The sequence below is a fragment of the Seriola aureovittata genome, chromosome 23 (genome assembly GCF_021018895.1).
Source record: "Seriola aureovittata isolate HTS-2021-v1 ecotype China chromosome 23, ASM2101889v1, whole genome shotgun sequence".
NCBI lineage: Eukaryota > Metazoa > Chordata > Actinopteri > Carangiformes > Carangidae > Seriola > Seriola aureovittata.
In genome coordinates this window covers 6,581,324-6,595,894 of record NC_079386.1, presented here as the reverse complement: position 1 = coordinate 6,595,894, position 14,571 = coordinate 6,581,324, and the positions used below count along the sequence as shown (strand labels likewise).

At 41.5% G+C, this 14,571-nt stretch overlaps 1 protein-coding gene across 1 annotated transcript in view; it reads right to left on the bottom strand.

Annotated features, from left to right (window-relative positions):
* ppp2r5b (protein phosphatase 2, regulatory subunit B', beta) overlaps positions 1-14,571 on the bottom strand; it is a 41,372-nt gene that overhangs the window by 14,618 nt on the left and 12,183 nt on the right. The window contains exons 2-6 of the mRNA XM_056369145.1: positions 6,112-6,308; positions 3,785-3,886; positions 2,598-2,690; positions 1,992-2,122; positions 777-836 (exon numbers count right to left, since the gene is read on the bottom strand). Of these exons, the coding sequence (XP_056225120.1) occupies positions 777-836; positions 1,992-2,122; positions 2,598-2,690; positions 3,785-3,886; positions 6,112-6,308 (583 nt within the window). The remainder of the gene's footprint in view (positions 1-776; positions 837-1,991; positions 2,123-2,597; positions 2,691-3,784; positions 3,887-6,111; positions 6,309-14,571) is intronic.

The following is a 14,571-nucleotide window of genomic DNA, read 5'->3' as shown; positions in this document are numbered from 1 at the left end:
ATAACTAGCCTTTCCTTTAGCTTCACTAAGATAACGAGACAGCCGGCTAATTAGCCTCTACATGTACGCCTTCATCAAATAAGATGTAAACAAGACAATGTTCCAGTATTCCTTCACCGTTTCGCATGTAGACCGAGTGAGAGAAACAAACATACAAAACATAAAATTACCTTGTTTATACCCAGACTCCATTTTCTCCCTCCCCCTTTTTCTCTTTATTACTGTCATCTTTCCATTCTTGTTCTCATTGATTTGTGTGTGAGCTCAGGCAGAGAGCAAGACGTGTTTATCAGTTGGACTTCCTGTCTTGATCTCTCTTCAGTTCTATCTTCCTCATATTTCTCCTACAGGCCGCAGAGACAACAAACTACACAAACGTCTGAGTCATCTTTCATTTATGTCTTAAACCCACCTCTTGTTTCTGTCTCTATTTCCCTGCCACCTCCCTCCACCTTTTACTCATTCCCTCCCCTCCTCATCTTTTAATTCTCACTCCAATGGGCTCCACACAGGTGTCCTCACTTGATACGAATAAGGAAGCGATGATCATGGATGAAAATTGAAAATGAATACATAGTGGTTATGCTTTTCCTGTCGTTTCTCATAGTTGTTTAATTCACTGGGTTACTAGCTGTCTGGTGAATAGGAGCAGCTGGCCACATACAGCTGCTGTACGTGTACAAGCCCGTGAGTGCCTATTATTCAATTTTACTCTAAATGCATTTGTCAGGCCATGATATACTACAAAATGTGTGTGTGTGTGTGTGAGTACAAACCTGCCGAGGATTTCCAGCAGCTCTGCAACTCCGTTGAAGTGCTCAGTTTCATATATGAACCTGAAGATCAGAAGCAGCGCGCACACACACACACACACACACACACACACACACACACACACACACACAAAGAGTGACGTTCAATGATGCATCAGACCAAGTAGCAGTTTCTAGTTTCACAATAGTAAAAGCAACTAAAACATATTCTTTGCATAAAGTGAATCCATGCTTCAAAATCTCCTGATGTCCGCCTTTCCTAAAGAACTGATCAATTTCCTGCCATCTCCTGTGTAATCTCTGTGATGCTATCACGTCAGACAAACGAAAGAAAAAGAAGCACAATATGAGCTAATGAAATATGCTTGCCTTGCAGCTGTGAGGAGGCACAAACAATTACACTAAAAGCAGTTAAGTGAAGCAGAAACAGAGTTTGTTGCAGCGTCACGCTTGAATTATATTGCAAACACAACAAAAGACACCAATTCAGCCGCACTTGGTGAAGGGGAAGAGATGAAACGTGATTGTACATCACAGCACTTTTGTTAAAATTTGATGAGATTTGTGTCACTACACAATGATTCATCTCGCAGCATAAGATGCAGGATGAAGATGCGGGGCTGTCAGAGCAAATGTGCACAGTCATGGTTGTGCATGTCTGTCCATGTGCATAAGACTGCTTTTTCTTTACAAAATACCCCTTTTAGATGCAACGTGTACCATTTGGTGTTTCTACATTTTCCATTAGCCCTTGTCCTTCCTGCTGCTCATTTCTTTTTTCTTACCAGAAAGAACTTCAAATATCAGGAAGTAAAACTTATAAACTAAAATTAAGGAACTCTTGTAGGAACCAAAAGTTCTTTCAGCGCACCTTTTTCTTTGTTTCTATTGTGTCTGAAACCCCACAAAGATTAGATAAGTTGGACGGATGGCACACTGAAAAGGCAAATGCTATTTTGGAAAAGCCCAATTAGCTCTTCACCAAGCTGTCAGCCTCCACAGCCGATCATAGCCCTCAGTAACAACTGGTTTAAAGTCGCAAATTGTGTGTCGTTTAGCTTTTATGCAGGTCCTATAAAAATACATCGAAAAGGTCGCAGAGGCAGTTTCTCTCCCTGTTAATGGTCTTTCTTTGTTGGCTAATCTTTGATGTTAAAATGCTGTATGTACAGCGCCTTTAAGTCCTGTGCGTCGGATGGGTAGATCGCAGCCTGTTACCTGAGGAAGATGTTGTTGATCTGTTTGCGGATGTAGGCTCGGAGGCCCAGTAGTTTTCCATAGACACGGTGCAGGATGGTCTTTAGGTACTCCCTCTCCCTGGGGTCCTCACTGTCAAACAGCTCCAGCAGCTACACACAGATAAGATAATTACACACACAAATACAGTATGTTTGTACAGTATGTCTGCACTTGTGCCTGCATTCATTCGCTAACCTCCTCACTATAACGCCCAGCTCTTCCCACACTGATTTCAATCTGAATAAACTCTTATTTTTCTTTCTCTTGTGAGAACATTTCATCATCAGAAATATATTTTTACTACCCACACAACAAAATTAATATTACATGAACTGTTTTTTCCTCATAATATCTATAACAAGAACTGTGACATATTTAAGTCAGTTTTTTATGCATGCCCCCAAACCTAGATCCCAAAACTTAAGAGCACTTGAAGAGTACAAGTAGGTGTGTTTCAAAGAATAACCTCATTTATTTATATCTTCCCATTTATTCAGATTTTACAAACACCTTAGAGCTTTGAATCTGACAGCATTTTTCAGCAGACAAACAACATTTTCAAGGAGGGAAAGGAGAGAGGATTACCTGCAAGACAAACTTCTGGTCGACATAGCGTTTGGCCATGGAGGGCTGGAAGTCCGGGCTCTCCAGGAAACGCAGAAAGAACTCGTACACGAGCTGGCAGAGGCAAAAACAGCAAAAGATTAGACATCTTGTGTCTCTGTGCTTGTCTTAATTATTAGTTAAACAATTCTGAAAAATGAATCTACAGTATATGCTTCCTATTTGCTTTGTACACATAATTCCCTATACCGGATGAAGCTAATGAAATAAAACATATTAATTAGTAAGCTATAGTAAGACGGGGTTATTTTAACTCTGGTAGTTGTTTCCCCATGTTTTCAAGCTTAATGCTAAGCTAAGCTAACAGGCTGCACCCTGTGGCTTTATATTGATTGGACAGTTGTGTGAGTGATACCAATCTTCTCATCCTACTCTCTGTAAGACGTCAAACAAGTGTATTTCTCAAAATGGTGCATTTTGTTTTTTAAAGCTGCTCTGGGCAACATTGCATGATTCATTCATGACTGCTACCAATGGCAACAAGAGGTGACTTCATGGAAAAATCTGAGCTCTAGAAGCCAGAAATTTTCATCTACTTACGGAGTTTACAGACAGTGACGCTTTATACCAACAGAGTGAGAAAAGGAATTGATTTTGTTTCATGAGACAGAGTGGACTTTACGCTTGTAGGTATGTATTGACTCATCGCTTCCTGAAGGTGCAGAAGTGACTGTATGCCACACCCAAATGTCATCTGGGACAGTCTGTTTAGAAGAGCTCCATTTTGTGATTCAGGCTGATGAAACTGTTGTGTTTTGCTAAAATCTCGCTTTAAACAGCTGTTTTAACCGATCCAAACGACCTCACTGTGTGTTTATGTGCTGATAAATGCTGAACGCTGCATTAGGAGCAACACCTGGTGGGAGCTGTGTGCATTATGCCACTGTCTGCCCTCCTAAATATAGTATATAACTTACAGTAGGGCCCATTTTTCATGGTACTTACACTGACACTGCATTGTGTTTCGCTTAAATAACAAAGCAAGTGCATCACAATAATTCCCAAAAAGGCCAAAGTCAACACATTTTGCTTAACATATCCTTTCCAAGAGCGACTGCCCTTTTCTCCCTTTACCTCAGCGAATTATGAAATCATGTAAATACGGTCATAACTTTATCATGAATTTGTGTATACGTGATGTGATGTACCTGCAGATGCGGCCAGGAGGCTTCCAGTGTCGGCTCATCTTCCTCAGGGTCAAACTCTGGATTCTCGCTGGGCGGGAGAGTCCGGAAGATATTTACCGAGATCTGGAAAACCACAACCAAGGAGGAGGAGGAGGGAAGGAAAGTAATGGGAACAGGAGGATGAAAAATAGGGTGGAAAAGATGTGTGTGTGTGTGTGTGTGTGTGTGTGTGTGTGTGTGTGTGTGTGTGTGTGTGTGTGTGTGTGTGTGTGAGGGGGGGGGGGTCAAATTAAAGCAGGTCAGAGAGAAAAGTGAAGTGAAAAAGGAAGGGGTGGAGAGATTGAAAGAGACATTAGAACATGTCATTCCACTAATTTAAGGACAGACAAGACCTGTATTATAGGGGAAGTAAAGTGGTGCAATCAGCTGGATCAAGTTAATAAAATAGGTGTGTTAGCAGTGTTGCACTACATACATAGCAGGTGAAACTGTCCAGTCAAAATAAGAAACTGTTGCATCCGCTAAAAAAAACCCCAAAAAAAACATTATTTTGAAATTGTGGTTTTCACTAACTGTTTTTGGTTTCTGCGCTGTCATACACAAGTTAAGCTATTGTCGGCCATGTTTGATGCTGCTCACAGACTGTGTTATGAGAACAGCTAATAAGTTATGCAGCCTGACTGCTCGCTACGTCATGATTAATTCAACTAATGCATTTCCCCTGTTTAAACGATATGGCAAAAAGCAAACATGTTAAATCCCAATGCCCCCTTTTATTCAGCAGCATTTCTCACTGTCCACCTCATATGTCTGTATTAATTAAAATTCTCACTGCAGGAGGAAATTGGCTCATTTCCTATGACCATGTAAACCTCAGTTTGATTTACAAAAGGTTCAAACCTTTCTGCAACTCTTTCCTTTTGCTACGGTTAATACACCGTGTAAATACTCTCTTAACCCATCCCCACTCCTCACCCATCCTATCATGTTTCCATCCTCATTCTTTCAGAGCTTCCTAACTCACTTTCCCTCCCATCCTCCAGTCTGCCTCTCACCCTTTAGCATTCCTTTCATTATTCCATGCACAGTATCTCTTTTGTTTCTAATGTTCATGAGGTTTCATGTTCAGATTAGACACTTAAAGCTGCAAATAGGCCTATGCTTTTGTTGTTTTTATCCATGCTAGCCAGCGGCGGCATTGTTAGTCTGTCAGGCGGTTGGTTGGTCCAGCACTTGTGCACTACATATGTAAGTGTGACAGCAAGGTGAAAATAGTAAACAATATACCCTCTAAACATCAGCATTGTTGTTGCAGTCATGAGAACACGCTGATGTTAGCATTTAGCTCAAAGCACTGCCGTGCCAAAGTATAGCCTCACAGAAGCAATAGCACAGCTACACACAGTCCTTCCTGTTTGGAGGAAAAGAATTACTGTTGTGTTTTGGTTGGTATGAATTATAGTCAATATATAACATAGTATAGAATGTAGGCCCTAATTTCCCTCTCTTTCCGCTATATTACATTCATTCTGTGGTGCTGCACTTTAGCTATGCATTTACAGTACTTTCCACTAGCTCCATTATTGGTCACCTAATAATTTAAGCTTTTTTTTTTTAAGCTTGTGGCCACACATTAAACCAGATTCTCCTTCCACCCCATCCTCTGTCTTATCAGCATTTTCACATCCTCTGGGTATCATCGCTCCATAGCATAAGCTATATCCTTCTTTTCTCAATCCCTCCTTCCTCTCCTCTTCTATATATCCTCTGGGATCTGTGGTGCTCTCTGTTGGTGTCCACACTCTCTACCACACACTCCACTCTGTCTTCCCTTTCCATCCCTCCCTTTCTCACCATCTGTGCAGCCCATTGCTTCTGAGCACCCTTTGCAAACACTCTTTCTCTCCTTTCCTACCTTTATCTATCCATCCCTACGTTGATCTCACTTCTCCTCTCCTTTGTCACCGCATTTGTTTATAGCCTCTGGAGACTCCATCACAGCTCCTCAGCTGTATGCCACATTGTCTACCTTCTCTCTTTTCCTTCTTCATCCCTCCGTCCCTGACCACCTCCTCTCTTCATCTCTTCTTGCTATGGGGTCGAGCCACCAGGTGTTGCATTTGATGAGGATTGATTCACCTGTGGAAATGTATATCTGGCTTTCTATATTCCTTCTCCCTCCATCCATTTAGCTATTGATCCACTTGCTCATCTACCACGACCGTTGTTTGTCACTGTCTGTGTTCAGATGTTCAGTTTTCTTTTTGGCATCTGGATACTTAGCATTTACCCATTTGTCTTTCATCAATCGTCCCAACCCCAACCCCAGCCCTCTCCCCCCCTCCTACCATCTTTATAGCCTCTGGGTAGAGAGGCTCTATGAGGACTCCTCTGCTCGTGGCCACACTCTCCACCAGCTCGTTGAGCGCTGCACGTTTGATCTCCTTCCCCTTCAGGTCGGCCACGCAGTCCAGGAAATCAAACAGCACGCAGCACTGCTGCAGCTTCTTACAGAACAGGTCGTGTAACTCTGCCACCGGGGCATCTGGATGATTGAGAGGTAGGATGAAAGAAAGAGAGAGAGAGAGAGAGAGAGAGAGAGAGAGAGAGAGAGAGAGAGAGAGAGAGAAAGAATTAGACAAGAAGGTTAAAAGGGCAGAAAAAGGCAATACAGCTCAGCAAAATCCGATGGCGTTCCTGAAAGGAGCTTTGTGTTTGGTAGTGAATCGTTTGACAAAGAGAGAGAGTGAGAAAGCAAGCTGGAGTATACAGAGACGTATTCTACAGGCTAGGTCTTCTCTCAAAGGTAATGAGGGAAAGAGAATAGACTATAACTCTACAAACACATTTGTAAACACCGACACACACAGAGGCTACCATCCATACCCACACGTCCACACACACACACACACACACGCGCGCGCACACATAAACATACACACACCTTCCTCCAGAGGGCTGTGCTGTATCTCAGTCCTATTACCTGTCAGATTCGTTCTCCAGACCTGTTCATCACAATGAAACAACCTGCTGCCGGCCGTCAGATTAAAACCTTGTACCTCTGAAAACTCCACTTTTCACAGATGTAGAGAAAGTGGCTGATACCCATGGATTACTGGACAAGTACAATGAGCTTTAAATTGATGCCACGAGCCTAAAGGGGCGTGGAACTCATCAGCTCAGCCTGTAAGAGCATCATGCAAAAAAGTTGTTGTTTTCAAAAATGAAATAAACACCATAATAGACAGTTACATGTTTTGACAGCAGCCAAATAGGAATGCTTGGTTCTTCTTCTGGGTAACCAAAGGATTGATGACTCAATTGCTAAATATAGCAGTGAAATATCCAAGATTTTAGATCCTTGTATGATTGAGATGTATGTGAAGCTGGTAACATATTATATAATATATGCTCTATATTTAGATAAATGATATAAAAATACACAGAAAAGAGCTTGAACACCTTTGGCCATCATGTTAGTGTGTTTGAAGGTGCACACCACACATTTAGAGAGACCTGGTATGTACCAAGAGCAAAGAACACTCGAACCAGCCATAACCAGTGGAAAAATCCTGCATGTAAACTGAAAAATAGCAATGATTGGCACAGCACTCGCAGCTAAATCCAGCCTCTACCTAACAAATTTACTGTAGGTGAAGCTGGGATTCAACAGTATCCTCCAGTCTGCATGTCAAAGTCTCCTTGAACAAGATGGTGAACCCCTGAACCGCCCCTGATCATCAGGGTGTGTCAGATAGAAAATGTTGCTGTGTGAATGTGTGTAAATGGGTGAATGCGTCTTGTAGTGTAAAGCGCATTCAGTGGTCGATAAGACTAGAAAAACATTATATAAGTGCAGTTCATTTACCATTAATAAGAACACCTTGTGGGTTCAGCAGGCATTTTCACAACCTAACATCACAAACGTTGGTCTTAGTAATGCTGTGTAACTGATGTATATGGCAGGGCAGAAGTTAATGATGTATTAACCATAAATAAAGCCATTATTTACAACTTTTAAACCCTTTAAAGGGCTGCCTTGTTTTTCTTTATAGCACTGGAAATGTTCATAATAAACAGTTTTAAGTGGGAAATAAAAAGTCTTTGCAGCTTTAGGTCTGTACACAAAACCCCTGTTGAGGTTTAAGACAGAGGTTTTTCAGATGATGAAGCCATTTGCTCATATTTTCAGTGAAAAGTATGAGGGCTGCTTTAGGCTGTATAGGTGGACCTTGTAACTCAGTGCAGTTCTAGCCTTGTGCAAATAATCTCCCTCTGTCAGAGCAAGACAATGGAGCTTTACCAAGAGGATACAATGGCTGCATGGGAAGCAGTCTAGACTAACTGTGCAGTTGGAAGGCGGATGATCCAAGGCTCCCTCAAACACACACTCATACACAAACATAGCAGGAGCGGATTAGATTTAACCCTTCTTAACCCCTAGGTGGGAATCTCAGGAGGGGTGGTGGTGGTGGGGGGGACTGACTGGAGCTCTTCAAGCCCTAGACCCCCTCACCTCATGTGGGCACGGCAGGACCATCTGCTCCCTTTGGCACAGAGCTGCACAACAAAAGACGAGGACTGCCCTTTGCTCGATGTGTCGAGGTGCAGGACAAACGCTCTTTTGAGACCATTGAAAGTGGCTTTTCTTCTACCAATTATGACTAACAATGCTACTAGATGGTGATGTAGCAAAGATTATAATCCTCATGTTTTGACCAGTTCACGACATGACCTGCATACACTTTTCTTTGATTTCCTTTAAGCCCATTTTAAACCCAGTGTTGACGTCCATGAGCCGCTTCATCGAGTTGCGCTGAGCGATCAGAAAATCATGCAAACTTTTTGGTCACGCAGTCATCAAAGAGTTTTTTCCGAGTGAAAAGTTAAAGACGGTGAACTATTTCTCCTGATTTTGCGGGGAGAATAAATGTGAGTCTAAAATGTGCAAGGTGACCACAAACCCCCTCTGTAATCATGTCTTCTGGCTGTTGAGATAGCTGCAGCCTCAATCTTTTCATCCTCCTGACCCTCCATCACTCCTCACTCTCTTTCTCTCCACCACTCTATTTTCCCTTTCCCTCCCTTGCTTTGCCCCTTCCTAATCTACTCCTTCACATCACTTCGTCCTCTCCTGATTTCTCAAAGCCCCCCCACTCCTCCCCTCCCCCCTTTTCTCTGTCTTCTGTCCTCCCTCCCTCCTGTTCTCCCTCTGTAGACAGACTGTGAAGGTGAAATCTAATCCATTTTTAATGGAGAGTAATTGTATGAAGATGTGCCGTGCTGGGACTGAGAAAGAAGAACAGAGCGAGGTGAAAAGAAAAAGGGAAAGAAAAACTGCGTATAAGACTGTGTGGAGAAAGAGAGCGAGATAGGAGGTGAGAAAAAGGAGAGGGCCGATGAAGCGAAAGAAGGGACTTGCTGGGTCATGTGACAGCAAGTGTGAGAGAGTGAAGGGAGAGAAAATGAAAGACACAGAGTCAAATTATGAGACAGTGGAGAAACCAAAATGAGGTAATACTGAGTGAAGTGAATTTCAGGTTTCCTTTTGGCTGCACTATCACTAGGTCAACGCAGGTCGCTCCAGACTCATTCATTCAAAGCAGATTTTAATATCACGTCAGTGCAGTGATTACAATATTAACTAAGAGCTTAATCACATTAAGCGAGTCATTGATGACTGAGCTATTTTCATGTTTCTGACAATCCAAATTAGCATTTGGAATAACTGCCGACTACATGACCACAATTATAAAAGCATGTAAAAACAGTTATGTACAGCAGGCATACAACACACAGGGCAGCCTAAGAAAAGCAATTACATTCGTCATTTAATTTATTATAAACACTAATCAGTACTAACACAAAGTGGCTGGAGCTGTGTATTATTGCTAATGTTCTTCGATGACAAGTGTGTAAATAAATACACACACACCTAAAAAGTATAATTTATTACGCTATTTTTTTCCTTTTAAAAGCGGCACTAATCAGTTTTTGACTCAATATCTTTATCAACAATTAATCTAAAGGTCACTCTTACTGACAAACTCACAGGGAATGACCGCCCGACGCTGTAGTCCCCCTCCATTCTACAGAGCGTTTTAGCTTCTTTCAGCTAATTGTTTTGGTTTTATGGCCCTCAACTTTAAAGTTTACTGTCAGTTCACCGGCACCTCTCTCATCTGTTTTGAGTGAAAAAGCTCTGATAAACCCACTGCACACTACGTGTCCAGCACCAAACAACAGACAGCCAAAGTTCTTCACTAGCTAACTTTGAGACCAGAAGCAGAAAGCAGCTAAAAGGAGAGCGAACAGGGGACTTACATTCACCATGTGGAGAGAAACATGACTGGAAATGAGTGGTGATGTTAATCCATGTCTGCTGCAGATGTAAACTGTGAACTGCTTGCTAACACATTCCCCACATCAAGTGTAGAAGGTGATACTCTATGAATTTTGTGTTTAGAGCTGGAACTTCTGCCCCCAAGGGCAAATATATAAATGTTGAATATATGAATGCTAAAACTAGCAGACTTCATAATAAGATATACAAGAAAAAAATATGTTAGCAAATAGTAATATCTTCACTCAAGCAATTTGTTATGTAGATGATATTGTGTAATTCTTGTGAAGTATTAAAAAGTCAACAAGTATTTTTTGCTCACAGAAGGCCAAAGATAACTTCAACCTGCATGTCAGGTTATGTCAACCTTATTTTATACTGTATAATGTAGATACAGTGTATCATCACATAACATGACAAAAAAGAGATAAGTCCAACAAAACAGGGCTAATAAAGGTCTGAAAGAAGTCCTTCACATTGTTTAAAGACCAATGGGACACAGGTCACAAATGCAGTCCAGAAAGCTTCTTTTCACTTTAACTTTTATAGATACATAAGTGGAACTGAGGAGTGCTGTATGATGTAATTTGCTAGTAAATAACAAAATATTAAATTGGTAGATTTTAATTGGAGTCTGGTGAGAAATTATCTTCCCGGGGCGTCATATAGCTCAGTTGGTTGAGCATCCGCCCCATGTGCAGAGGCTAAGGTCCTCGCTGCAGTTGGCCCCGGTTTGAGTCCTGCATCGGACAAGCCCTTTGCTGCATGTCATTCCCCCTCTCTCTGCCTCCCCATTTCCTGTCTCTCTCTACTGCACTATCAATAAAGGCACAAAAAGCACAAAAAAATAACTTAAAAGAAAAAAAAAAAAGAAATGATGAATGAACTGTTTCAGATTAACAGGCTACTTTTCTTTCAAAACATCAAATAATTGTGATTTGAAATGACAAAATATTGCGTTTATACCATTTTTAAAAACCATCATTGTGTTTTTTATTAGTTTTCTTTTCCAATTTTGATACTCTGTGGCACTCAGCTCCAAGCCCATTGGTTCCTACTAATGATGTAAACCTTTGAAAATGTGTCAAGTATATATTTCCATTATTTATTTTATTTTTTATTATTTTTTAAAGGATCAGTAATTTCCTAAAACAGCTAGGCACTAACTCCTCACAAGCGATAGCTGGCACAGGAGTAAATAGTGCATTTGTTGGGACTATTTTCAGCGTAAATGAATATACATTTGGTACTATAGTGAGTATTTACAGAGGCAGGACAGTGTATGTTTATGACTATGTTCACGGTAATGAAGGGACATGTGATTTTAATAGTTAGGCTCAATGGCACAGAGGAATAATTGATATCAGGCTTTGGATACACGGACAATACTTAGTTTTGATCTTTTATTGGGATTTGTTGACCAATCAGAAAAATATAGAATATCTCCAGACTCATCCTTTAAACAGACAGAAAAGGAAAAGATAGAAGCTGATGAAAAAAACAAAAAGACGACCTTTAACACACAGAGGGAGAAGACAGCATGTGATGTAGAAAAGATGGTGAGAGCGAGAGGAGAGCAGAGGGGTGGATGGATTTGGTAAAAGGAGCAGCAACATATACAACTGAGCGGTGCCAAGCAGCCTGCATCAAAACACACACACACACACACACACACACACACACACACACACACACACACACACACACACACACACACACACACACACACACACACACACACACACACACACACACACACACACACACACACACACACACACACACACACACACACACACACAGCTGCACAACTCTAAATATAGTCCTGCTGGAAAGAGACACGGAGAGGAGAGGGAGAATCTGGGGAGGAAAGAGGAGGGAGGAGAGGGGAGCGGTATAGGGTTAAAAGATGACATCATGCCCCTCCATCACGAGGAACCTCCCTTCTTTTCCTCCCTTGCTCCCTCTCTTCACCTCCTCCATCTCCTCCACCCATCCATCTCTCCGAGGCTTTTTTTTTTTTTTTTTTTTTAATGAGCAAGCACCGCTCTAGTCTTTAAATAACAGTTATTCTGTTTGGGGCCGAGTGTGTGACTGAGCGAGAGACAGAAAGAGAGGAGGACAGCTTCTGTTTTAGCTACCATCCAAGCCGCCTCTGCACCTCTGTCATTAAGCACACACTGATGCTCAATGCACAGATACAGTGACGCAGAGAGGAAGATGGGAGGGGAGGGGAAAGGGGAGAAAGAGGCAGATAAAGAAAAGAAAGACACAGTTATAAATAGTAGAAGGAGCTACAGCAGCCATCAGAAGTGAGACGCCATGCAGCGTAAAAGTCAGGGCAATATAAATATCACCTTAAGGGGTTTAAGTGACGCCCTGTGAGTCCATCTCGAAATAATCTAATCCTCCTGATAACACACGATCTAGCCACCACACGACAAACTGTCTAGGAAACATGTACAGCCCATTATCCATCACCCTGCTCATAAACAGCACAATTAGAAAGAGGGATGAGGAGGGATGTTATCGTGTGTGATTGATCACCTCCTCCTCCTGTCGCCCCATCTTCAGATTTTCAAGAAGACTGAGGAGTAAACAGCAATTTACCTGCCGAGAAAGAACAGGACGAATCAACCCGCTGCTCTAAATTTGAGCAGGAAATTCTTGGAAGTAGTCACTTGGTGATGGTACTGAGAATAGGTAATGAGACCGGGCCGGGGATTAGCATATGACATGTAAATAGAGCTGTACGTTACTGATAATCAAGTCTATCCTGCCGACAGAGCAGGAGAGAAAACAAGCACATTTTTGGACAGGTTTGTGTACTGTGCTGAGGATGTGGTGTTTTATTCCGCTCAGTGAGCTTGTCTGTCTGTCAGCGGGAGATCTCACCAAATTATGAACAGATTTTCATGACATTTGGCGCACAGATCGGTCCCGCACCAAGGCACAATTCATGATATTTTCATACTTATCTGGATGTGGATATTTCCGCTTTACTTGAGTTTACTTCTACAGGATGTTTGTAAGGTTCAAATTAACCTCAAATAAAATTTTTGGGATGAGACAAAATATTGGGTGATTAGTGATTATTGCAAAACTCAGAATTACATTCAGTGACAATGTTTTTATGGTTATTTTGTCAATACCAACTACATACGAGAACTACAGAGTGGTTCTGGTTAAGGAAATATTCTGGACGTGGCACATAAACAATGGTTAAGGAACGGTTAAAGCTGCACTTATCAATATTTTATTATAACAATGGATCAAATGACTGTGTGTAATGTGAAACGGGTGAAATTATCAAAGGAACCTGCAGTTCCGTAGTTATATATCTCAGGAGTTAGTGGAGACCAATACAGAGCTGAGTGAATATTGGATTAATAATTATCAGATGGACAAAACATGACTGAGAATGAATGAAAGGCCCAATGGCCCCCCTCACAGACCAACAGACCTGGAGGCACGTTCACGGTAAGTTTGTGAGCCGTCCCGCTGTCAAACCATCCAGGGCATGAGGGGCTCCTCTAGCAGACATTTTGAGCCCTTTATACACACTTTCCCTAAGCCCGCATTTCTGCAGACTTTGCCCGAGGAAATTACCCAAAGTTCATAGCGTTGTGACATTAAACACGGGTAAACAACGGCCATAAAACGCAAGAAGTAATAAGATAGAAGAACGGTTAACAAACAAGCATGAAAGGAACGAACCCTAATGTTAGCGTCACAGGAAAAATGACAGTATGAAGACAGAGCTCACTGTGATTCAGAGCCAGAACTGTGGAGTTATTTGTCCTATGATGCCATGATGATGAATTGTAAATATCCAAATTGGATCAGATCTGTGTAAATAAACAACTTTTTGCTAACAAGTTCGCCATATTAACTTTATAAAGATGAAATGGCCGGAAAAAATCGGTTAATACAGCTTAAACTCAAGGTCCACTGTCTGTCTATCAATGCTTTCAGCTGCATCTCATCGTCCTCGTCACTATATTGAAGTCGTCTTCACGTCACCCGAGTGTGGAAGTTCTGTCATGTGATGGCAACGTGAGGAAAACATAATATAACTTCACTTCGCAAATGAAAACTGGGAGATTTGGTTGAAAGCTAAAAAAAAACAAAAGTTGAAGTGTTTTTTTCCTGAAGATTATTCTGTGACAGACAGAGACTGAATTTCAAATGCTGCAGGATGTTTGCAGGGTCAATATCAATTGCACATAAAATTACAGGAATGATGTTCTCGGATTCAGTGTTGATGGACAATTGTGCTTACTGGCAAGCTTCTAATTTTAAAGAATGTGACAATTATCTTTATCTCCTATTTTTCAGGCCAAAAACACTGCGATGAAATTCTGATTAGCATAAAATAAGACATAATTATAAAGCCAGTCTCCTCAATTTTTGATCCTCCCTATTGAGGAGCGCCACAAACCGTGAGTTTTATTCCAAATTAAGA